Source organism: Sus scrofa, chromosome 3 (genome assembly GCF_000003025.6).
Source record: "Sus scrofa isolate TJ Tabasco breed Duroc chromosome 3, Sscrofa11.1, whole genome shotgun sequence".
Classification (NCBI taxonomy): Eukaryota; Metazoa; Chordata; class Mammalia; order Artiodactyla; family Suidae; genus Sus; species Sus scrofa.
In genome coordinates, this window is record NC_010445.4 from 38,536,704 (window position 1) to 38,563,173 (window position 26,470).

General features: G+C 44.2%; 1 protein-coding gene across 1 annotated transcript in view; it reads left to right on the forward strand.

Annotated features, from left to right (window-relative positions):
- Positions 7–26,470, forward strand: part of TRAP1 (TNF receptor associated protein 1) — a 58,564-nt gene continuing 32,100 nt past the window's right edge. The window contains 1 exon segment of the mRNA NM_001243945.1: positions 7–95. Coding sequence (NP_001230874.1) covers positions 20–95 — 76 coding nt within the window. The 5' untranslated portion in view covers positions 7–19.

A 26,470-nucleotide genomic window follows, 5' to 3' on the forward strand; every position in this document is an offset into this window, starting at 1 on the left:
CCCTCTCTGGAAGGCCGACATGGCGCGCGAGCTGCGGACGCTGTTGCTGTGGGGCCACCGCCTGCGGGCGCCGGCGCTGGCTGCCGCCCGGGGAGGTGAGAGCGGCTGTGCAGGGCTGGTGGAGAGCGAGCGGGGACGGGGACGCGCAGAGCTCCCGGGGGCCCGAACCCCTTTTCTCCGTGGGAGGCGCGGTGACGGAACCTCCTCGCGCAGCGGCGGATATTCTGCGGTGTACGCGCTCTAGCGTGGTGAGCGGCTAACGCTGAGCGCCCTGGGGTCACCTGGCTGGGTCCAGCGCCGGGCTGCAGGGGTTCCCCGGAGGTCACGGGGTTGAACCCGGGCCCGCGTGACTGCAGCAGCGGGTTCTTCCCAACGGGCTCCTCGGGCCGGATTGAGGCGGAGGGACCGCGGTCTCCTCGCTCGCGGAGCCGAAGGCGCTTTCAGGGGATTGTGTGCGCTGGGAACGGGCTTCCCCAGGGTGATTACTTAAGTACCTTAGTTGCGCTCTTATTCCTCCCCTCCGCCCAAGTTGATTTATGCACGAGTAACGCATAAGCCCCCTTGGTCAGTCCTTCATTCGACACAAATCGGAATGCCCAGTGGGCCCAGCGCGGCACGCGGCCGCGAAACCCACAGAACCGGCACCTTGGCCTTCGTGCAGCCCGTGGACTTGGGGTTGTTGACCGCCGTATCCCCAGGGCCTGGAATTGGTAGGTGCTCAAGTAAATGTTGAAAAGAAAGAACGACCGCTGTCTGTCCTCACTCCCCGCTCGGAAGTAACCACCGGTGAGAACGTCTTGGCGTTCCTTCCAGGCTTTCCACACGCAGTTGCTGATGTACGGAAATAGATACGTCGAACAGTTTTTGCGTAAAAAGGCCTAAACCATATATACCCTGTGCTGCGGGTTTGTTTTGTTTTGTTTTGTTTTTTAAAGCTCCAGATTGGCTTAGACATCTTTTCGTGTCAGCATGCACCGGTCTATGCCTTTACAGTGATATTACAGAATTAGAATTTTAGAATTGATGGTGTGGAGCTAGTGTGTGCTTGAAATGGTGGTTGATTTTGCTAAACTGCTGTTCAAGAAGTCAGGCTTTATCAATTTATAGTCTCATTGGCAGGGAATGAGACTACCTATGTCAAGGCATCTTTTCCAACACTGGATGTTAAATCTTTTCCAAACTGATGGTTTATAAACTACCTTGTTTAACTTACATTTGCATGGATACTAGTAATGTTTTCATTTGTTTAATGGCTGATATTCTTTGAATTTCCTCTTCATATCTTTCACATTTTTCTCTGTTATCTGAGTTTTAAATTTTGGCGTGGTCTTTTTAAACAATGATTCTTTAAAAATAACATGCAGAGTTCCAGCTGCGGCTCAGTGGGTTGAGGGTCCGGTTTTGCTGCAGCTGTGGCATAGATCATAGCTCCGGCTGGGATTCCATCCCTGGCCTGGGAACTTCCATGTGCCACGGGGGGTGGGGGGGGAGCCAAAAAAAGAAATTTTTTTTTTTTTCAGTAAAATAAAAGGACATGCATTAACAAATGTTTGTAGATTATTGTTACTTGTATCTAACATCTTCCTTCCTTTTTGGATTTGTTTTCTGTTTTTACCAGAGTACACTCTTGTGTTAGTTCTGCAGAAGTCAGTGTGTTGAAAATTTTCTAAGCCCCATATGTCTAAAAATTTTTTTGTTTTGCCCTCATACTTGTAAAGTAGTTGGGCGGGTTCTGGTATTCCAGGTCAAAGTCATTTTCCTTTACTACAAATAGTGCTGTTGTCTTCTACCATCCTCTGTACAGGTGAGCAGTCATATCAACTTGATTCTTGTGTTTTTGTAGCTGACTTGTTTTCCCCCCCCCAGAGGTTCAGATTCTTTTCTCTCTCTCTTTTTTTTTGGCAGCCCTGGGGCATATTGAGTTCCTGGGCCAGGAATCAGATCCCAGCCCCGGTTGGTACCTATGCCTCTACGACGCCAGATGCTTTAACTCACGGTGCAGGGCCAGGGATCAAACCAGTGTCTAGTGCTGTAGACATGCCGTCAATCTCTTTTCGCCCCAATGAGTACTCCAAGATTCTTTTTTTTTTTTTAAGGGTCACAGGTGTGGCATATGGAAGTTCCCAGGTTAGAGGTCGAATTGGAGCTACAGCTGCCAGCCTACACCATAGTAATGCCAGGTCCAAAGCCACATCTGTAACCTACACCATAGCTCATGGCAATGCTCATAACCCACTGAGCAAGGCCAGGGATCGAGCCCACATTCTCATGGATACTAGTCGGATTCATTTCCACTTCGCCCCTGACCATGTATGTTTGTAATTCAATCTTTGTTCCATTTAAAGATACCTCAGTTTTCAGCTCAGCCAATTTTTGTTGTTTCTTTATCTCTTTCCCTTAATAATCTGTGTGCTCTACTTCTGCAGCTTCTCTCACAGAGATTCAAGCATTCTTTTGCTTGCACCTGAGATACAGAACCTGTTCTTGAAAACCTTCTAACTGCAGATGGTCTTGTCGTTGCCACTTGTGTGGATAAGTGTAAAATTACAGTTGTTTGGATGGATGGAGTGATGCGTGCATCTAGCCAAGGAACTGTCTCTCATACAGTGCGGGGAAGAGACTGTGATTGTAGGAGAACTCACCTATATGAAAATTCAGAATTCACCTGTATTTTTTTCCTCATTTCCTGGGAAGATACTGTCCAGTTTTAGCGTGTGCCTGGCTTCACATTGAGGATTCCAACCTCCTGTTACCACCATCCTAGTACCGCTTGCACTTAGGATGTCTCTGTGAGGTGTGGGATAGAGTCTCTGATTGTGGACTTGTTATTTTGTACTTTTGCTTATTTCTTGCTTTATTCAACCAAGATAATGCCCTCTGGGACTTCAAAGATGATGTGGCCCTGCTGTCGGGGTCATAGGTTAGTGGGAGCTCCTGGCTGCCAGCTGGCCTTCTGGGCCACACTGGAGGCATGTGCGGTGTATCAGAGAAAGCAGAAGCACGGGGTTGACTGTTGCTGAGGTTTCACAGAAGACAGGATACATGTGCAGGTCTTCAAAATATTAGGTGCAGGGGAAGAAGATGCCTCGAATGATTTGGTTTGACAGGAAACTAGGAGTAATAGGGGAGTGAGGGTGGATGAGGCTAAAAATTATGTCTTTTCTCTTGTGTTAGATGTGAACTTGTGGGTAGAGCCATCGTGTCTTTCTGTAGTCAGAATGGTCACAGTGCCGGCCCTGGGCCAGAGTTGGGAGAAGCCAACATCGGTCACTGGAAGGACCACTTGCACCTGACTTTACATGCCCTCCGGACCTGGTGGCACATTACAGATCATACCTCTTTGTGAATCTTTTTTTGTCTTTTTAGGGCCGCAGGTGTGGCATATGAAAGTTCCCAGGCTAGAGGTTGACTCGGAGCCACATCTGCAACCCACATCACAGCTCACGGCAGTGAGGCCTTAACCCACTGAGTGAGGCCAGGGATTGAACCTGCGTCCTTATGGATACTAGTTGGGTTTGTTACAGCTGAGCCATGACAGGAACTCCACACTCAGTTTTGATACAGAACACCTGCCTTTTACTAGGAAGCTCCTGTATGCTTAGTGCACACGTAGACTTCCCCAAAGTTCTGTGGTGTTTGGTAAGGGTGGATTTCAAGGTGTGTTTGGTATGGCTGTTTATTTCTGCTGAGGCCACTAAGAATTAGTGAAAGTTGGAGTTTGAAAAACCAGTGTCTGCTTCCGGGCATTATTTCCACCTGCTTTTTGGTGTCCAAAGATCAGGTGATTTAAATACATGGGTGTAACTAATTTTGAAAGAATGGGTCAGTTATTTAGCAACCATATAATCAGGACCTATGATTAGCTTTGGGCCAGCAATGAGGAAACCTCTCAGGAACTTTGTTGATTCTCAGAGTGCTCAGCAGGTTGAGAATCTGACTAGTATCCATGAGGATGCTGGTTAATCCCTGGCCTCGTTTAGTGAGTTAAGGATCCAGCATTGCTGCAAGCTGCAGCATAGGTTGCAGATGCCCCCAAGATTTGGCGTTGCTATAGCTGTATGCTGTGGGTTCGGCCCTGACAACAACAACAACAATGACAACGAATTATGATTAGACAAGTTCCTGCTGTAGCATAAGGGGTAAAGATCTGGTGTGGGCACTGGCTGCAGCTTCGGCTCAGATTGGATCTCTGGCTTGGAGACTTCCATATGCTACTGGTATGGCTGAAAAAGGAGGGGGGGAATGTGATTAGAATATTAAAAATTGGGGTTCCTGCTGTGGTGCAAAGGATTGGTGGTGTCTTTGCAGTGCCTGGATGCATGTTCAGTCCTCAGACTGGCACAGTGGGTTAAAGAATCTGCAGCTCAGATCTGATCCCTGGCCCAGGAACTCCATATGGTACAAGTAGCCAAAAAGAGAAAAAAAAGAATATTAAAACTTAATTTTGCATGGAGTTCCCTTCGTGGCTCAGCAGAAACGAATCTGACTAGCATCCATAAGGACGCAGTTTTCATCCCTGGCCTCGCTCAGTGGGTTAACGATCCTGAGTTGCTGTGAGGTGTGGTATAGGTTGCAGACGCAGCTCAGATCTGCTGTGGCTGTGGCTGTGGCATAGGCTAGCAGCTACAGCTCTGATTTGACCCCTAGCCTAGGAACCTCCATATGCCACAGGTGTGCCCAAAAAAGACCAAAAAAAAGTAAATAAATAAATTTGTAATTCCCATCATGGCTCAGCAGTAATGAACCAGGCTAGTATCCATGAGGATGTTGTGGGTTTGATCCCTGGCCTTGCTCTGCTCAATGGGTTAAGGATCTGGTGTTGCCATGAGCCACGGTGTAGGTGGCAGATTCAGCTCAGATCCCATGTTGCTGTGGTTGTGGTGTAGGCTGGCAGTTACAGCTCTGATTCGACCCCTAGCCTGGGAATTTCCATATGCTCTGGGCACAGCCCTAAAAAAAAAAAAAAAAAAAAAAAAATTAAATAATTTTGAGGTAGCCAAAATTAATACTATATTTTATTTTACTTTTTTGCCACCCCATGGCATAATGGCATTCCTGGGTCAGGGATCAAATCTGAGCTGTAGTTGTGACCTAAGCCGCTGTTGCAGCAACACTGCAACACTTAAGCCACTTGAACCTGTGTCCCAGTGCTCTTAAGATACTGCTGATCCTGTTGTGCCACAGTAGGAACTCTGAATGCTATATTTTAAAGGAACAGACTATATAGCAATACTGTTAAGTACAAAATAAAACAGCTTTCTATCCTGATCTGTTTCTGGTTTTTGCCAGTACCATACTGTTTTGATGATTGTGGCTTTGTAGTATTATCTGAGGTCAGGGAGCCTGATTCCTCCAGCTCCATTTTTCTTTCTCAGGATGGCTTTGGCTCTTCTGAGTCTTTTGTGCTTCCAAACAAACTTTAAAATATTTTCTTCTGGAGTTCCCATCGTGGCATAGCAGAAACAAATCTGACTAGGAACCATGAGGTTGCAGGTTCGATCCCTGGCCTTGCTCGATCTGGTGTTGCCATGAGCTGTGGTATAGGTCGAAGACATGGCTCGGCTCTGGCGTTGCTGTGGCTGTGGCATAGGCCGGCAGTAACAGCTCCAGTTAGACCCCTAGCCTGGGAACCTCCATATGCGTGTTGGTGCAGCCCTAAAAAGGCAAAAAGACAAAAAATAATAATAAAAAAAGTATTTTCTTCTTTGGGAGTTCCCATCGTGGCACTGTGGAAACAAATCTGCCTAGGAACCATGAGGTTGCGGGTTCGATCTCTCATCTTGCTCAGTGGGTTAGGATCCAGCATTACCATGAGCTGTGGTATAGGTTGCAAACACAGCTCAGATCCCACGTTGCTGTGGCTGTGGTGTAGGCCGGCAGCTGTAACTCAGATTTGACCCCTAGCCTTGGAAACTCCATATGCCATGGGTGCACCCCCAAAAGATAAAAAGCAAAACATTTTTTTCTTCTAGTTCTGTGGAAGATGCCATTGGTAATGTGATAGGGATTGCATTGAATCTGTAGATTGCCTTGGGTGGTGTAGTCATTTTGACAATATTGATTCTGCCCATCCAGGAACATGGTATTATCTTTCCATCTGTTTGTATCACCTTTGATTTCTTTCATCAGCACCATATACTTTTCAGAGTACAGGCCTTTTTTCTTTTTAAGTAGGTTTATTCCTAGGTATTTTATTCATTTTGATGCAGTAGTAAATGGGATTGTTTCCCTAATTTCTCTTTCTGATCTTTCATTGTTAGTATATAGAGATGCAATTGATTTCTGTGTATTAATTTTGTATCCTGCGACTTTGCCAAATTCATTGATGAGCTATAACAGTTTTCTGGTAGAGACTTAATTTTCTAGGTATTGTGTCATGACATCTGCAAACTGATAATTTTACTTCTCCTTTTCCAAAAGTATTCCTTTTATTTTTTTTTTCCCTGATTGCTTTGGCTAGGACTTCCAAAAGTATGTTCAGTAGTAGTGGTGAGAGTGGACATTCTTGTCTTGTTCCCGATCTTAGTGGGAATTCTTTCAGCTTTTTACCATTAGAATGATGTTAGCTGTGGGTTTGTCATATATGGCCTTTATTATGATAGAGTAGGTTCCCTCTATGCCCACTTTCTGGAGGTTTTTTATTTTTTTATTTTTTTTCAGTGCTGTACCCGGGGTATATGGTGATTCCCAGGCTAGGGGTTGAATCTGAGCTGTAGCTGCCGGCCTACACCACAGCCATGGCAACACGGATTCTGAGCTGCATCTGTGACCTACGCCACAGCTCATGGCAACACTAGATCCTTAACCCACTGAGCCAGGCCCGGGATTGAACCTGCATCTTCATAGATACTAGTCACAGTTGTTTGGGAACTCCTATTGGAATTTTTCTTTTCTTTTCTTTTTTTTTTTTTTTTTTGTCTTTTTACCATTTCTTGGGCCGCTCCCTTGGCATATGGAGGTTCCGAGGCTAGGGGTCCAATCGGAGCTATAGCGACCGGCCTACGCCAGAGCCGCAGCAACACGGGATCTGAGCTGAGTCTGCAACCTGCACCACAGCTCACGGCAACGCCGGATCCTTGACCCACTGAGCAAGGGCAGGGACCGAACCCGCAACCTCATGGTTCCTAGTTGGATTCGTTAACCACTGCGCCACAACGGGAACTCCCTCCTGTTGGAATTTTTCTAATCATAGTTTCAATTTCAGGACTTGTGATTGACCTGTCCTCTTTTCTATTTCGTCTTAGTGTTGGAAGATTGTACTTTTCTAAGAATTTGTCCATTTCTTCTAGTTGTCCATTTTGTTGGCATATAGTTGTTTGTAGTAGTCTCTTAGGTTCCTTTGTACTTCTGTGATGCCCATTGTAAATTCTCCTTTTTCATTTCTAATTTTATTGATTTGAGTCCTCTCTCTTTCTTGATGAGTCTGGTTAAGGGTTTATCAATTTTGTTGATCTTTTCAAAGAACCAGCTTTTAGTTTCATTGATCTTTTCTGTGGTTTCCTTCATTTCTATTTCATTGATTTCTGCTCTGATCTTTATGCTTTCTTTCCCTCTGCTCACTTTGGGTTTGGGGTCTGTTCTCTCTCTAGTTGCTTTTGGTGTAAAATTATGTTGTTTATTTGAGATTTTTCGCTTCCTGAGGTAGGCTTGTATTGCTATAAACTTCCTTCTTAGAACTGCTTTTTCTGTGTCCCATAGGTTTTGGATTGAGCCATGACGGGAACTCCTGTTTGCAAGTTCTAAGTGATTTAGAGGGGTTCAGCTGGCCCTGAAAGCCTCCCTCCCTCGCTTCCTCCTCTTTTGGTGAAATACGTCCTTTCTAAAAAGGAGTCTGGGAGTTCCTGTCATGGTGCAGTGGAAACGAATCTGACTAGGAACTGTGAGGTTGCAGGTTGGATCCCTGGCCTGGCACAGTGGGTTAAGGATGTGGTGTTGCCATGAGCTGTGGTGTAGGTCACAGACGTGGCTCAGATCTGGCATGGCTGTGGCTGTGGTGTAGGCCAGCAGCTGCAGCTCCAATTAGACCCCTAGCCTGGGAACCTCCATATGCCATAGGTGCGGCCCTAAAACGACAAAAGGCAAAAAAGAAAAAAAAGTAGTCTGTATAATACATGTGTGCAGTTTCTAAAAGAAGTGTAAAATGAATATCCATTGCTCAGCTTAAGAAATAGAAATCACCTGTCTCTGAAGGCACCGTATGTCCCTTCTGTCTTTCCCAGAGGTAACTGCTGACTTGCATTTCCTGGTTTTTATTCCTGTTTTTATTTCTACATGTGTATAAACATGTATGTACACATGTGTAAATATGTGTACACACAGTTTACTGAACTAATGCTCGTATATTCTGTTGCGACTTTGCTTTCTTGGCTCAACATTATGTTTTCTTAGCTTTATCCTTGGTGATGCTCATTCATTTTCCGTGCTTATCCATTGTGTTAAGATACTTTCGTTTCTTTTTGTGTAATTCCTGACATATCCCTAAGTGTATGTATTGTGGGATCATTTGGAATGCTCCAGCTTTTTAAGTAAGACAGACTTATTTCCCAGGAAGAGTTGTATTTCTGTGTAGCCCACCAGCAGGACAACGAAAGTCCCTTGTGTTCCATACACAAATCCAGGGCTTGGTGTTCTCAGGTTTTTTCCATCTTTGTGAGTCTGGTGAGTGTTAAATCGTATCTTGCCTGTGTTTGAGCCTAAGGTACACCTCAGACAGTTCCTAAACTGCATGGACCGTTCACCGAGGCCCTGTTGTCTGTGAGATTGATCGGTGTCATTGTTCTGTCATGTTCCATCGAGAGAGTGCACTGCAGCTTACCTCCCCCATCCCAGGCGTGGACATCTGAGTTTATTTCTCGTGCAGGGTTTTGTAGAGGAGGCGCTGGGCACTCGCCTGTGCAGACATCCTGCCTCCCGTTTCTCTGAGGTGCACAGCTGGAGTAGAGTTGCTGGGTTTGGGGTGTGTGTTTTTACTATGTAGTTGTGACATTTTTAGAGTGGGTCTGGATTTACACTCCACCAATTCCCAGAACCCCCACTCTGCTGCATCCTCAGCGACACTTGGAATTTTCAGATGTTTTAAATGCTTGTCAATTTGATCTTTCAAAATGGTGTTTCGTTTGTGATTTTAATTGCCTTTGGAATTCTCTTGTGGTGCAGTGGGTTAAGGATCCAGCATTGTCATTGCTGTGGCTCCCGCGGGTGTGGGGGGCAGTTTTTTGTTTGTTTTGATGAACAGAAGTTCTTCATTTTAATTTCCAATCATATCCTTTGTGAATTACCCCATGGTTCTGCCGACTAAGGCCCATGGGTCAAACCAGACTTACTCGCTTTTTTGTACATAAACTTTTATCGGAACATAGATATGCCCATTCTTTTTTTTTTTTTTTTTTTTAATTTTATTGGAAATAGTTGATTTTAAAAGTTGGGTTAGTTCGCGTCGTGGCTCAGCAAAAACGAATCTGACTTGCATCCATGAGGATGCAGGTTCGATCCCTGGCTTCACTCAGTGGGTTAAGGATCCTGCTGCTGTCGTGAGCTGTGGTATAGGTTGCAGACATGGCTGGGACCTGGCATTGCTGTGGCTGTGGTGTAGGCCGGTGGCTATAGCTCCAATTCAACCCCTAGCCTGGGAACCTCCATATGCCGCGGGAGCAGCCCTAGAAAGGGGCGGCGGGGGTGTGGGGTAGTTCGCTTGTGGCTCAGGTCACTGCTGTGGTAGGTTCAGTCCCTGGCCAGGGAACTTTCACATGCTGCAGACTTGGCCGTAGAAACAAACACAACACAAAAATCCTAAAATTTTTACTGTTGGGCCCTTTACCTGGGGGTCATAAAGATCATTGACTTTCTATGAAAGTTGTTCCCTGACTTATTTCCACAGATGAGAGTGGGAGCCTCATCTATGAAACTTTAATGTTTCTCTTTGTTGGTAAACTTTCTCCTGGGCTTCATTTTCCAGATTAGAAAAGAGTTGCAAACTAGCAACCGCAGGCTGCTTCTGGCTATAAACAAATTTTCTTTAATCCAAACGTTTTTATTTTATTTTATTTTAAATTTATTTTATTATTTTTTTATTACTCAATGAGTTTATCACATCTGTAGCTGTATAATGATCATCACAATCCAATTTCACAGGATTTCCATCCCACAACCCAAGCACATCCCTCCACCCCCCAAACTGTTTCCTCTGGAGACCATAAGTTTTTCAATGTCTGTGAGTCAGCATCTGTTCTGCAAAGAAGTTTAGTCTGTCCTTTTTTCAGATTCCACATGTCAGTGAAATCATTGGATGTTGGTGTCTCATTGTCTGGCTGACTTCACTTAGCATGGTAATTTCTAGGTCCATCCATGTTGCTAAAAATGCTGTATTTCATTCATTTTAATGGCTGAGTCATATTCCACTGTGTATATGTACCACATCTTCTTGATCCACTCCTCTGTCGATGGACATTGAGGTTGTTTCCATGTCTTGGCTATTGTAAATAGTGCTGCAATGAACACTGGAGTACATGGGTCTTTGTGAGTCATGGATTTCTCTAGGTAGATGCCCAGGAGTGGGATTGCTGGATCAAATGGTAGTTCTATTTTTAGTTTTCTGAGGCATCTCCATACTGCTTTCCACAGTGGTTGCACCAATTTACAATCCCACCAACATTGTACTAGGGTTCCTTTTTCTCCACACCCTCTCTAGCACTTACTGTTTGTAGACTTTTGGATGATGGCCATTCTGGCTGGTGTAAGGTGGTACCTCCTCGTGGTTTTGATTTGCATCTCTCTAATCATGAGTGATGTTGAACATCTTTTCATGTGTTTTTTGGCCATCCGTATGTCTTCTTTGGAGAACTGTCTATTTAGATCTTCTGCCCATTTTTTGATGTTTGTTTTTTTTGATATGGAGCTACAGAAGTTGTTTATAAATTTTGGAGATTAATCCCTTGTCAGTTGATTCATTTGCAAAGATTTTCCCCCATTCTGTGAGTTGTCTTTTCGTTTTGTTTAGGGTTTCCTTTGCTGTGCAGAAACTTTTAAGTTTGATTAGGTCCCATTTGTTTATTTTTGTTTTTACCGTCATTACTCTAGGAGGTAGATCTCAAATGAGAGTGGGAGCCTCATCTTTGAAACTTTAATGTTTCTCTTTGTTGGTAAACTTTCTCCTGGGCTTCATTTTCCAGATTAAAAAAGAGTTGCAAACTAGCAACCGCAGGCTACTTCTGGCTATAAACAAATTTTCTTTAATCCAAACATTTTTAAAAAGTAATTGCTCCAAGGGGAAACGTGGGGAGAGGGATAAATTAGGGGTTGAGGTTGACATATACACACTGCTGTGTATCACGTAGATAAGTAACGAGCAGCTGCTCTGTAGCATGGGGCAGTCTACTCAGTGGTGTGTAGTAACCTACATGGGAAAAGAATCTGAAAAAGAACAGAGGTATGAACATGTATAACTGACTGACTTTGCTGTACACCTGAAACTAATGCAACTTCAAACTAATGCAACTTTTGCAAATCACCTACACCCAATACAATTTTTTTTACAAAAAGTAATCGTAAACATTTAAAGTCCGATTTGGAGTTCCCTTGTGGCACAGTGGGTTAAGCATTCACTGTTGTCACTGCAGCGGCCTGGGTCGCTGCTGTGGTGAGGGTTCAGTCCCTGGCCCAGAAACTTCCATATGCCATGGGTGCTGCCCAAATAAGTAAAGTCAGATTGGACATAAATATTTGAGTTTCTTATTTCTTTTGAAAAAGCAGAAGTTCTGAGTCTTGGCCTGCCTTCCACAGTGGTGACAGCCTCTTAGGGTAAGGAGCGTCTGCCACCTCCTGCCCTTGGGCTGCCCTCCGCAGGTTGCTGTGGGGCCGGTGCTCTCGCTTGTTCCTTTGTTCCGGGGCCGTTAGGACCATTTCTTTGGCTGTTACTATTATTTTTGTATAGTAGAGGCAATTATATTGATTTACTGTTTACAGGCCTACCTCATTTTATAGTGCTTTGCTTTACTGCACTTTGCAGGTAATGCATTTTTTACACGTTGAAGCTTTGAGGCAAACCTGTGTTGAGCACACCTGTCGGCGCCGTTTTCCCAGCAGCATCTGCTCCTTTCCCATCTCTGTGTCTCCCTGTGTTTCAGACTTTCTCCTTGTTACTCTGTTGTGGTGATCTGTAATCAGTGACCTTTGATGTTGCTCTTGTAGTGTGTGGAGGCACCACAAACGATGCCCATAAACGATGGCAGATTTGATCAGTGTCATGTATTCCACCTACCGGCCATTCCCTTGTCCCTCTCCCGGTCCTGGGGCTTCCCAGTCCTTGAGAAACAATGGTATTGAAGTTACAATGGTTTTTTTTTTTTTTTTTTTTTTTGTCTTTTGTCTTTTTGTCTTTTGTTGTTGTTGTTGTTGCTATTTCTTGGGCCGCTCCCGCGCCATATGGAGGTTCCCAGGCTAGGGGCTGAATTGGAGCTGTAGCCACCGGGCTACGCCAGAGGCACAGCAACGCAGGATCCGAGCTGCGTCTGCAACCTACACCACAGCTCACAGCAACGCCGGATCGTTAACCCACTGAGCAAGGGCAGGGACCGAACCCGCAACCTCATGGTTCCTAGTCAGATTCGTTAACCACTGCGCCACGACGGGAACTCCCCATAGTGACTTTTAAATGTTCAGGTGAAAGGAAGAGTCGCATGTCTCTCAATTTGTTTTTTATTGTTGTTTTTTGTCTTTTTAGGGCCACATCTGCAGCATATGGAGGTTCCCAGGCTGGGGGTCCATTTGGAGCTGTAGCCACTGGTCTACGCCACAGCCATATCAACACCAGATCCAAGCCAAGTCTGGAACCTACACCACAGCTCATGGCAACGATGGATCCTTAACCCACTGAGCGAGGCCAGGAATTGAACCCATAACTTCATGGTTTCTAGTCGGGATTCGTTTCCACTGCGCCACAACGGGAACTCCCACATGTCTCTCACTTTAAATCAAAAGCTAGAAATGATTAAGCTTAGTGAGGAAGGCATGTCACAAGTCGAGACAGGCCAAAAACTAGGCCTCTTGTGCCAATTGGTCAGGTTGCGACTGCAGAGGAGAAGGTCTTGGGGGAGTTGAAAGTGTTCCTCGGGGGGCCATCCAAACGAAAAGATAGCATAACAGCGTTATTGCTGCTGTGGTCTGCATGGGGATCTAACCAGCCACAGCATTCCCATAAGCCAAAGCCTCGTCTGGAGCAAGGCCCTACCTCTCTTGAATTCTTTGAAGACTTCAAAGTGGGGAAGCTGCAGGGGTCAAGAGTGAAGCCACAGAGTTGTTCATGAGGTTGAAGGAAGAAGCTGTCTCCATAACAGTGACGTGCGGGGGAAGCAGCACCTTCTCTGTGGAAGCTGCAGCAAGTCGTCCGGAAGATCTAGCTGAGGTGGTTCCCTTGGCTACACTAAACACCAGCTTTTCTTTGCCTTTTTTTTTTGCTTAGGGCCGCACCCGAGGCATATGGAGGTTCCCAGGCTAGGGGTCTAAATCGGAGCTGTAGCCGCTGGCCTACACCACAGCCACAGCTACACCAGATCCTTAATCCACTGAGCGAGGCCAGGGATCAAACCTGTGTCCTCATGGATACTACTAGTCAGATTCATTTCTGCTGAGCCATGGCAGGAACTCCCCAGCAGATTTCCAGTGTAGAGGAGGCAGCCTTCTATTAAAGAAGATTTGGGAGTTCCCGTCATGGCGCAGTGGTTAACGAATCCGACTAGGAACCATGAGGTTGCGGGTTCGATCCCTGCCCTTGCTCAGTGGGTTAAGGATCCGGCGTTGCCGTGAGCTGTGGTGTAGGTTGCAGACGCGGCTCGGATCCCGCGTTGCTGTGGCTCTGGCGTAGGCTGGTGGCTACAGCTCCGATTAGACCCCTAACCTGGGAACCTCCATATGCCGCGGGAGCGGCCCAAGAGATGGCAAAAAGACAAAAAAATAAAAAATAAAAAAAAATAAAGAAGATGCGTCTGGGATCTTTGATAGCTGAGGAGGAGAAGCTAGTGCCTGGCTTCAGAACCTCAAAGGCCAGAATGATTCTCCTGTTAGGTGCTGGTGGAGCTGGTTAAAGTGAAGCCGGTGCTCACTTACCATCTCCCAAATCCTCGGGCCCTGGAGAATTAGGCTAATAGGAGTTCCTGTTGTGGCTCAGTCGGTTGAGAACCCTATTCGTATCCATGAGGTGCGAGTTTGATCCCTGGCCTCACTCAGTGGGTTAAGGATCCAGTGTTGCCATGAGCTGTGGTGTAGGTCACAGACGCAGCTCAGATCCCACGTGGCTGTAGCTGTGGCATAGACCAGCAGCTGTAGTTCCAATTCCACCCCTAGCCTGGGAACTTCCAAATGCTGCACCTGTGGCCCCAAAAAGCAAAGTAAATAGATAGATAAAATAATTATTTTGAAAAAGGATAATGCTAAATCTACTCTACCTGTGTTCTGTAAATGGAACAACAAAGCCTGGATGACAGCACATCTGTTTAAAACATGGCTTACTGAGTATTTTAAGCCCACTGTCGAGGCCTGTTGGTGGGGGGAGGGATTAAAACTATCACTGTTCATGGATAGCGCACTGGTCGCCCTAGAGCTCTGACGGAGATGAACGTTGAAATTAATGTTTTTGACTTTTCAGGTCTTTTAAGAAGTAACATTCTGGGAGTTCCCGTCGTGGCTCAGTGGTTAACGAATCCGACTAGGAACCATGAGGTTGCGGGTTCGGTCCCTGCCCTTGCTCAGTGGGTTAACGATCCGGCGTTGCCGTGAGCTGTGGTGTAGGTTGCAGACGCGGCTCGAATCCCGCGTTGCTGTGGCTCTGGCGTAGGCCAGTGGCTACAGCTCCAATTCGACCCCTAACCTCCATATGCCGTGGGAGCGGCCCAAAGAAATAGCAAAAAGACCAAAAAAAAAGAAGTAACATTCTGTAAGGCTATAGCTGCAATAGATAGTTGATTCCTCTGATGGATATGGGCAAAGTAAATACAAAACCGTCTCACAAAGATTTGCCGTTCTAGATGCTGTTAAGAACATTTGTGGTTCATGGGAAGAGATAAAAATAGCAACATTAATAGAAGTTTGGAAGAAGTTGAGTCCACCCCTCCTCAATGACTTCTTTTTAATTGAAGCACAGGTGAAGTAGTGTTCTGATCATTTCTGCTGTAAGCAAAGTGCTTCAGTTATACATAGATACACTTTTCTTTTTTAAGACTATTTTAGGAGTTCCCATCGTGGCTCAGTGGGTCAAGAGCTTGGCTAGTATCCATGAGGATGTGGGTTTGATCCCTGGCCTCATTCAGTGGGTTAAGGATCCGGCGTTGCTGTGAGCTGTGGCATAGGCTGGCAGCTGCAACTCCAGCCTCTAGCCAGGAACTTCCATGTGCTGCAGGTGTGGCCCGAAAAAAAGAAAAAAAAAAAAAGGACTGTTTATTTTATTTATTTTTTATTTTTATTTGTTTATTTTTTTTGGCTTTTCTAGGGCTGCTCCCACAGCATATGGAGGTTCCCAGGCTAGGGGTCGAATTGGAGCTGTAGCCACCAGCCTACGCCAGAGCCACAGCAACGAGGGATCTGAGCCATGTCTGCAACCTACACCACAGCTCACGGCAAGGGCAGGAGTCAAACCCGAACCTCATGGTTCCTAGTCGGATTCGTTAACCACTGCGCCATGACGGGAACTCCATGTTTATTTTTTATTTTTATTTATTTATTTATTTAGTCTTTTTAGGGCCATACCCACAGCATATGGAGATTCCCCGGCTAGGGGTCAAAACAGAGCTATAGCCCCCAGCCTACACCACCACTCACAGCAATGCTGGATCCTTAACCCACTGAGCAAGGCCAGGGATCAAACCCGCATCCTCATGGAGTCTAGTAGGGTTCATTAACTGCTGAGCCGCAATGGGAACTCCAAAAAAAAAAGACTGTTTTAAAGTGGTCTTTCCATTATAGTTTCCGTAGGATGTTAAGTATACTTCGCTGTGCTGCACAGCAGGACCTTGTTGTGTATTCACTCTGTATAATAGTTTACCTCTGCTGACCTCAGCCTCCCACTCGTCTTTCCCCCAACCTCCTCGCCCTTGGCAACCATAAGTTTGTTGTCTACGTCCGTGAATCTCTTAATGTTTCATGGATAGGAACATTTGTGTTGTATTTTATTTTTATTTATTCATTTATTTATTTTTGCTCTTTAGGGCTGCACCCTTGACATATGGAGGTTCCTCAGCTAGGGGTTGAACTGAAGCTACAGCTTCCGGCCTGCAGCACAGCCACAACAATGCCAGAACTGAGCTGCATCACAGATGCAGCTGTACCACAGCTCATTGGCAACGCCGGATCCTTAACCCACTGAGCGAGGCCAGGGATCCAACCCACAACCTCTTGGATACTAGTCAGATTTGTTTCCGCTGAGCCCCGACGGGAACTCCTGTGTTGTATTTTAGATGCCACACATAAGTGATATCATATGGTATTTGTCTTTCTCTTTCTGACTTAACTTCACTTGGTATGAGAATCTCTAGTTTTATCCATGTTGCTGCAAATGGCATTATTTTGTTTTTGTTTTGTTTTGTTTTTGGCCATGCCCATATGGGCATTCGGAAGTTCTTGGGCCAGGGATCAAACAGAGGCCACGGCAGCAACCTGAGCCACAGTAGTGACAACATCGGACCTGCTGTGTATTACAGGGGAACTCCTATTTTGATTTTTTTTATGGCTGAGTAGTGTTGCATTATGTGTATACATCTTTTTTTTTTTTTTTTTTTTGTCTTTTTAGGGCTTCACCCGTGAATGTGGAAGTTTCCAGGCTAGGGGTTGACCTGAAGCTGCAGCCGCCGGCCTGCGCCACAGCAACTTGGGATCTGAGCGGCGTCTTTGACCTACACCACAGTTCACAGCAACACTGGATCCTTACCTACCCAAAGAGCGAGGCCAGGGATTGAACCTGCATCCTCATGGATTCTAGTTGGGTTTGCTACCACTGATCCACAGTGGAAACTTCATCATTGTCTTGAGAAATTGCCAACAGTCACCCCAACTTTCAGCAGCCACCACCCTGATCAGTCATTCAGCCATCAGTGCTGAGGCAGGACCCTCCACCAGCAAAGAGATTCTGACTGGCTGGAAGCTCAGATAATGGGTAGCATTTTTTAGCAGTAAAGTATTTTTGAATTAAGGTAGTACTTTGGTTTTTTTAGACATGATACTGTTGCACACTTAATAGACTACAGTATGGTGTAAACATAGCTTTTTTGTGCACTGGGAAACCAAAACATGGGGATGACGTCGTTGCAGTACTCACTGTGGTGGGGGTCTGGAATTGAACCTGCACTGTCTCCGGAGGTCTGCCTGTAGTGCTGAACCAGCCTTGCATCGTTGAGATAAATCTACTTGGTCACGATATAGTATCATTTTTATGTATTAATGGATTTTACTTGCTAATACTCGATTGAGGCCCGCCATGTCTCTGTCCATGAGGGATATTGGTGTATTATTTCTCGTGTGTGTGTGTGTGTGTGTGTGTGTGTGTGATGTCTTTGTCAGGTTTTGCTGTTAGAGTTTTGCTTTCCTCATAAAACTTGAAGGGAAATAATTCCTTTTTCTATTTTCTGAACGTTTGTATACGATTGGTATTATTTCTTACTCATGTGATTGATAGAATTCAATAGACATTCTGGGCTTGGAATTCCATTTATAGAAATGTTTTTGCGAACAAATTCAATTTCTTGATTAGATATAAAGCAGTTCAGAATTTACTTATTTATTTTTTACTGCTGCACTTATGGCATGTGGACATTCTTAGGCCAGGGTTCGAATCAGAGCTGCAGCACCGGATTCAAGCCATGTCTGCCACCTACACCACAGCTTGCAGCAGAGCTGGATCCTGGACCCACTAGGTGAGTGTTTGAACCCACATCCTCACAGAGACAATGTTGGGTCCTTAACTTGCTGTGTACCACATGGGAACTCTGGAACTCCCCTTTTTTTAATTTTTATTTTTTCCTATTTCCCTTTTAATGTCTATAGAGTTTGTGACAATAATCCCACCTTCACTCCTGATGTTGGTAATTGGTATTCTCTCTTACTTTTCTTTTTCCTGTCTGTCTGTCTGTCTGTCTTTCTTTCTGTCTGTCTTTCTGTCTTTTCTTTCTGTCTGTCTTTCTTTCTGTCTGTCTTTCTGTCTGTCTTTCTGTCTTTTTCTGTCTTTCTCTTTTTCTTTCTTTCTTCCATCTGTATTTCTTTCTTTCTGTCTTTCTCTCTTTCTTTCTCTCTGTCTTTCTTTCTGTCTGTCTTTCTTTCTTTCTTTCTGTCTATCTTTCTGTCTTTTCTTTGTCTTTCTCTCTTTCTCTCTTTCTGTCTGTCTTTTCTTTCTTTCTGTCTTTCTTTTCTTTCTGTCTTTCTTTCTGTCTGTTTTTCTTTTTCTTTCTTTCTGTCTTTCTTTCTTTATGTCTGTCTGTCTTTCCGTCTGTCTTTTTGTCTTTCTGACTTTGTCTTTCTTTCTCTTTCGTTCTCTTTCATCTTTCTGTCTGTCTGTGTCTTTCTGTCTGTCTGTTTTCTGTTTCTTTCTTTTTTTCTTTCCATCTGTATTTCTTTCTTTCTGTCTTTCTTTTTCTTTCTTTCTTTCTTTTTTTCTTTCCATCTGTATTTCTTTGTCTTTCTGTCTTTCTCTCTGTCTTTCTTTTCTTTCTGTCTGTCTGTCTTTCTGTCTGTGTTTCTTTCTTTCTGTCTTTCTTTCTTTCTGTCTGTCTTTAATTCTGTCTTTCTTTTCTTTCTTTCTGTCTGTCTTTAATTCTTTCTGTCTTTCTTTTCTTTCTTTCTGTCTTTCTCTTTTGTTCTTTCTTTCATCTTTCTGTCTGTCTTTCTGTCTTTTTGTCTTTCTTTCTGTCTGTCTTCCTTTCTCTTTCGTTCTGTCTTTCTTTCTTTCTGTCTTTAATTCTTTCTGTCTTTCTATCTTTCTTTTCTTTCTGTCTTTCTCTCTTTTTGTCTTTCTGTCTGTCTTTCTGTCCTTTCTTTCTTTCTGTCTGTCTGTCTGTCTGTCTTTCTGTCTGTCTGTCTGTCTTTCTTTTTGTCTTTCTGTCTTTCTCTCTCTCTCTCTCTCTCTGTTCTGTAGTATTTGGAGTTCGCAGGCTAGGGACCAGATTCAAGCCACTGGCAACCTAAACCACAGCTGCAGCAACACCAGATCCTTAACCTATTGTGCCTGGTTGGGGATCAAACCTGTGTCCCAGGGCTCCAAAGATCCCTCTGCATCACAGCAGGAACTCCTCTCTGTGTTCCTGTTAATCAGTCTAGCTAGGGGCTTACCTCACTAGCTTTCCATTGTTAGTCCATTTTCTATTTTATTGATTTCTGCCTTGTCATTTCTTCCCTTCTCCTGTATTTGAGGTGGTTTTGTACTTCTTTTTTCACCTTCAGCCATTGCTTTAGACTTATTTTCTTTCGTAAGCATTTAAAGCTGTAAGTTTCCTGCTGCATGCCATGCAGTGTATCTCACAACTTTTAATACAGTTTTCTTTTTCTTTTTCTTTTCCCTTTTGTCTTTTTGCACCCAGGGCATATGGAAGTTCCCAGGCTAGGGGTTGAATCTAGCTGTAGCTGCCACCCTACACCATAGCCACAGCAACATCTGATCCTTAACCCACAGAGCAAGGCCACAGATCGAACCCCTGTCCTCATGGATACTAGTTGTGTTCATTACCGCTGAGCCACAGTGGGAACTCCCGTGTACATTGCATTTTCATTATCATTAAGTATGAAGTGTTATCTAATTTCCCTTGTGATTTCTTCTTTGATCCATGGATCTTTAGAATGTGTTGTTAAATTTCCAGATACTTGGGGTTTCCTAGATACTTTGTTATTATTGATTCTGAGTTAATTGTATCTAAGTTGTATTCAGAGCAAAATTACTCTGTATATTTTCATTCCTTCTAAATTTATTGAGACTTATGTCCCAGCTTATGGTCTTAGTGAATATACCATGTTTACTTGAAAAGAATAGAAACTGTATTTTGCAGTTGTAAAGTATAGTACTCTATAAGTAACCATTAAGAAAAAGTGTTTCAGGAGTTGCCGTCGTGGCTCAGTGGTTAACGAACCCGACTAGGAACCATGAGGTTGCTGGTTCAATCCCTGGCCTTGCTCAGTGGGTTAAGGATCGGGTGTGGCCGTGAGCTGTGGTGTAGGTCGCAGACGCGGCTTGGATCCTGCATTGCTGTGGCTCTGGTGTAGGCCAGTCGCTATAGCTCTGATTGAACCCCTAGCTTGGGAACCTCCATATGCCATGGGAGTGGCCCTAGAAAAGGGAAAAAGACCAAAAGAAAAAGAAAAAGCGTTTCAGGGAGTTCCTATTATGGCTCAGCAGAAACAAATCCGACTAGTATCCACAAGGATGCGGGTTCAATCCCTGGCCTCACTCAATGGGTTGGGGATCCGGCCTTGCTGTGAGTTGTGAGTGCAGGTCACAGACACAGCTTGGATCCAGTATTGCTTTGGCTGTGGTGTAGGCTAGCAGCTGTAGCTCTGATTCGACCCCTAGCCTGGGAACTCCATATGCTGCACCTCTGGCCCTAAAAAGCAAAAACAAACAAAAGTCTCCAGCTGTGATTGTGTATTTGTTTTTTCTTCCTTTTAATTCTTTCAGTTTTTTTCCCCAGATTTTTTTTATTACTCAATGAATTTTATTATATTTATAGCAAAAATTATAGCATTTTCATCCCAAACCTCCAGCACATCCCCCCACCCCGCAACCTGTCTTATTTGGAAACCATAAGTTTTTCGAAGTCTGTGAGTCAGCATTTGTTCTGCAAAGAAGATCATTGTGTTTTTTTCAGTTTCCATATGTCAGTGATAGTGTATGACATTGGTGTCTCCCTGTCTGACTGACTTCACTTAGCATGATAATTTCTAGGTCCATCCGTGTTGCTGCAAATGCCGTTCTTTCTTTCCTTTTAATGGCTGAGTAATATTCCATTGTGTATATGTACTACCTCTTCTTGATCCACTCCTCTGTCAATGGGCATTTAGGTTGTTTCCATGTCTCGGCTATTGTAAACAGTGCTGCAGTGAACATTGGAGTACATGGGTCTTTGCAAGTCATGGTTTTCTCTGGATAGATGCCCAGGAGTGGGATTGCTGGATCAAATCGTAGTTCTATTTTTAGTTTTCTGAGGAATCTCCATACTGTTTGCCACAGTGGTTGCATCAATTTACATTCCCACTAACAGTATAATAGGATTCCCTTTTCTCCACACCCTCTCTAGCATTTATTATTTGTAGACTTTTTGATGATGGCCATTCTGACTGGTATAAGATGGTACCTCATAGTGGTTCTGGTTTGCATTTCTCTAGTAATGAGTGATGTTGAACATCTTTTTCATGTGTTTTTGGCCGTCTGTATGTCTTCTTTGGAGAAACGTCTGTTTAGATCTTCTACCCGTTCTTTGATGGGTCTTTCAGTTTTAACTTCATTTATTTTGAAACCCTGTTATTAGGCAAACACATTTGTGATTAAATTTTCCTGACAAATTGTCTCTTATCATTATGGTATATTCTTCTTTTTCTCTAGTATTTTTATTTGGCAGTCTACTTTGATCTCATATGGCCGCACCATCCTTTTTAGGCTTACTTTTTGCATGGTGTATCTTTTTCCATTTATTTACTTTCAGAGTATCTATGTTTTTATTTATTTTTTATTTTTTTGTCTTTTTGCCTTTTCTAGGGCCGCTCCCGCGGCATGGGGAGGTTCCCAGGCTAGGGGTCTAATCGGAGCTGCAGCCACCGGCCTGCTCCAGAGCCACAGGAATGCGGGATCCGAGCCGCGTCTGCGACCTACACCACAGCTCACGGCAACACCGGGCAAGGTCAGGGACCGAACCCGCAAACTCATGGTTCCTAGTCGGATTCATTAACCACTGCACCACAATGGGATCTCCTGTCTTTATATTTAAAGTAATTGTTTTGTGGGCAGCGTATAATTAGGTCTTGCTTTATCAGTTCTGACAATCTTGGCCTTATCATGGCTGTCTTAAGTCCACTGACTTAAAATGTAATTATTGATATAATTAGATTTGTCTCTATATTATTTGTCCCGTCTAATTATTCCCCTCTCTTCTGCCTTTCTTCTGTTCTTTAGATCAAGTAAATATTTTTTAGAATTACATTTTAGGTTTTTTTTTGGGGGGGTTGTCTTTTTTAGGGCCACACCTGCAGCATATGGAGCTTCCCAGGCCAGAGGTCGAATTGGAGCTGTAGCTGCCGGCCTACACCACAGCAACACCAGATCCTAGCCTCATCTGCAACCTACACCATAGCTCATGGCAACGCCGGATGGTTAACCCTCTGCCTGCGGCCAGGGATTGAACCTGCACCCTCACAGATGCGAGTCACATTTGTTTCCACTGAACCATGCCGGGAATTCCCTATTTTAGTTTAAATTGTGCTTTTTTAGCTATAACTCTTAGCATTATTTTTGAGTTGGTTACTCTGGAGAATGTAATGGTCATCCTTAACTTCCCTAGTCTGTTTGGAATTGGTATTGTGATGCACCACATTAACTGTAAAACCTTGCAACTGACTAGATGCATTTCTTCCATCCGCTGCATCCCTGTGCTGCATCTGTCGTATGCATTGCGTGGACATATGTTATGAACTCCATGAGACAGTGTGTTAATTTTTGGCTTCCGCTGTTGTATATGTAGAGAAACAGTCTTACGTTTACCTAGGGTACTGTTTGTTTCTTTTTGGCTATCCCTGTAGAAGTTCCTGAGCCTGATAACCTAAGTTCCCTTGTGGCGCAGAGGTAAGGGATCCAGCGTCGTCACTGCAGCAACCCTAGCCGGCTGGCTGCTGCAGTGACGACGCTGGATCCCTTACCTCTGCGCCACAAGGGAACTTAGGTTATCATTTCTGATGCTCTGCATTTCCTTTTTGAAGATCTAAGTTTATGTGTGATATCGTTTAAATTCAGCTTGAAGAACTGTAGCATTTCTTTCCGTGCAGGTCTACTGTTTAATAAGACTTAATAATAAGATGTTGTCCCGTTGTCTTTCATCCTCCATTGTTTCTGATGAAAAGAGAGAAGTCATTCACGTTACTGTTCCCCCAAGTAACGTGTTGTTCTTCTCTGGTTGCTTCCGAGATTTTCTCTTTTTGTTTGGTTTTTTAGCTGTGTGATTATGATGCACCTCGGTGTTTTCCTTTCTTTTTTTTTCTTTCTTTCTATGGTTGCACTTGTGGCCTATGGACGTTCCTAGGGCAGAAACTGAATCCAGGCCACAGCTGTGGCCATGCTGGGTCCTTTAACCCACTGCCCTGGCTGTGCAGCAAATCCACATCTCCGCAGCGTCCAGAGCTGCTGCAGTTGGATTCTTAACTGGGTGGTTTTCTTTGATATTAACTTGCCATTGGATCACTGAACTTTCTGAATCTGTAAATTTATGTAAGTATCTGTAAATTTTTGACCAACTTTGAAGGAATTTTTCAGTTATTTCTTTAATTTTTTTTTTTTCCCCTATTCTCTTTATCCTCTCCTTCTGGGACTCCAGTTACATATATGTTAAAATTCTTTTTCTTGTCCCACATATAATATCAGATCCAGTTCATTTGTGGGTTTTTTGTGGATTTGTTTTGTTTTGTTTTTTTGTTGCTTTTAATGGCTGCACCTGCAGACTATGTAAGTTCCAGGGCTAGGGATTGAATTGGAGCTGCAGCTGCAGGCCTTCGTTGAGGCCACAGCAACGCTGGATCCGAGTTGCAGCTGCAGCCTGTACTGCAGGTTATGGCAGCACTGGATCCTTAACCCACTGATCAAGGCTAGGGATCAAACCTGCATCGTCAAGGACACTATATCAGGTTCTTAACCTGCTGAGCCATAATGGGAACTCCCCGAGTAACTTTTTGTTGTATCCTAGACGTTGTGGGTGTTGCTTTTTGGCATCTCTGGATACTGTTCCCCTCTTCTGAATAGTGGTTATTTTAAAGATGGATATTAACCTGGTTGACCCCTAGCTGCAGACCCTTTCTCTTAGGCAGCAGTTTGTTTTGTCCTTAACTGGGCTGCTTGCAGTTTGCCCCACACATGCGTGATTCAGGAGGTCAACCAGAGACTTAGAAGTGTTCCCCAAACTGGGGGCTCCCTTTCTCTGACTGTTTTTTGGGATTTTCTCCCTTGGTTTTTCAGATTCAGTGGTTTTCCAAATCTCTTCTCTGGTTTTTTCAGGCCAGAAAAGAGCAAATCTTGTGTGTTGCCTCTTGGAGCTTTAGGCTCTTTTCATCGAACCTGCCCTCATTCTGTGCTGCTCCCTTCTTCCAGACAGCAAATCTCCAGAATCTGCCAGCTTTTGTTGATTCTCCAGAACCTTCAGTAGTCTTTTTGTTGTTGTTCCTACGTTTTTTTGCTTTTTGGGTTGTTATCCACAGGTTTGGTTGGTAGCCATTCAGGAAGAGGCGCTCTGTGTAGTAATAAATACAAAAAGTGAAATCACTCTTTTCCGTATCACCCTTGAGAAGATGAGAGATGGTCCATTTGGGATATATAATTTTCAGAGAAACAGTCAGGGTATTTCTTCTTAAAATAGCATGTCCATCAAGGGCTTAATCTCCAAAATATGCAAACCACCTTGTACAACTCAACGAAAAAACAAACAATCCAATTGGAAAATGGGCAGAAGACCTGAACAGACATTTCCCAAGAAAAATAACAAATGGCGAGGCAAGTGAAAAAAAAATGGTAAGCATCACTAATTGTTAGAGAAATGCAAATCAAAACTACAATGAGGTGCCACCTCACACCAGTCAGAATGGCCATCATCAGTAAGCCTACAGATAACAAATACTAGAGAAGATGTGGAGAAAAGGGAACCCTCCTGCACTCTTGGTGGGATTGTAAATTGGTACAACCACTACGGAGAACAGTACAGAGGTACCTCAGAAAAATATTCAACTACCATGTGATCCAGCATTCGATCCCACTTGTGAGCTGATATCTGGATAAAACTATAATTCAAAAAGAAGGTGCACCCCTGTGTTCATTGCAGCACTATTCACAGTAGCCAAGACATGGAAACAACCTAAATGTCCGACAGATGAGTAGATGAAGATGTGATACATATACACAATAGAATACTACTCAGCCATGAAAAGAAAGAAAGAGTGCCATTTGCAGCAACGTGGATGCAGCTAGAGATTCTCATACTAAGTGGAGTGAGTCAGAAAGAGACAGATACCAAATGATACCACTTATATGTGGAATCTAAGATATGGCACAAGCGAACCTATCTGTAAAACAGAAGCAGACTCACAGACATGGAGAACAGACTTGTGGTTGCCGTGGGGGGCAGTGGAGGGAGGCGGATGGACAGGGAGTTTGGGGTTAGTAGACGCAAACTATTAGGTTTCAAATGGATAAGCAGTCAGGTCCTAGTGTGCAGCACAGGGAACCATATCCAGTCCCTTGGGATAGACCGCGATGGAAGATGATAGAAGAAACGGGATGTGTATGTGTGTATGACTAGGCCATTTGGCTGGACAATAGAAATTGGCACAACATTGAAAATCAACTATACTTTTTTTTTTTTTTTTGGTCTTTTTGCCTTTTCTAGGGCTGCTCCTGTGGCATATGGAGGTTCCCAGGCCAGGGGTCGAATCGGAGCTGTGGCTGCCACTTACGCCAGAGCCACAGCAACACGGGATCCGAGCCGTATCTTCAACCTGCATACACCACAGCTCATGGCAACGCCGGATCCTTAACCCAACCGAGCAAGGCCAGGGATTGAACCCGAAACCTCATGGTTCCTAGTCGGATTCATTAACCACTGCGCCACGACAGGAACTCCAGAAAATCAACTATACTTTAGTGGAAAAATTACTTCAAAGATTGAAGGAAATGACCGATGTAAAAAGTGTATCAGGAGTTCCCGTCGTGGCGCAGTGGTTAACGAATCCGACTAGGAACCATGAGGTTGCGGGTTCGGTCCCTGCCCTTGCTCAGTGGGTTAACGATCCGGCGTTGCTGCGAGCTGTGGTGTAGGTTGCAGACGCGGCTCGGATCCTGCGTTGCTGTGCCTCTGGCGTAGGCCGGTGGCTACAGCTCCGATTCAACCCCTAGCCTGGGAACCTCCATATGCCGTGAGAGCGGCCCAAGAAGTAGCAACAACAAGAACAACAACAACTAAAAGACAAAAAAAGACAAAAAAAAAAAAAAAAAAAAAAAAAAAAAAAAAAAAAAAAAAAAGTGTATCAGTGTCTGAAGCACATCATTTAGGTGCTGTTTTGAAGCGAAACCAGAGTAAGAACTGTTGTTACTGATATATGGGAAAGATAGATTTTTTTTTAAAGAAAACAAAACAAAACAAAACCCCATACGCACTGTGTTTTGACTCATGTGCCTTCGTTAGTGGGCCCCTGTTGGCAGCTGCATTTTTAATTTATGCTTACTAGTCAAACTGACCTTGCAGGACCACTAACGCCATCTGTT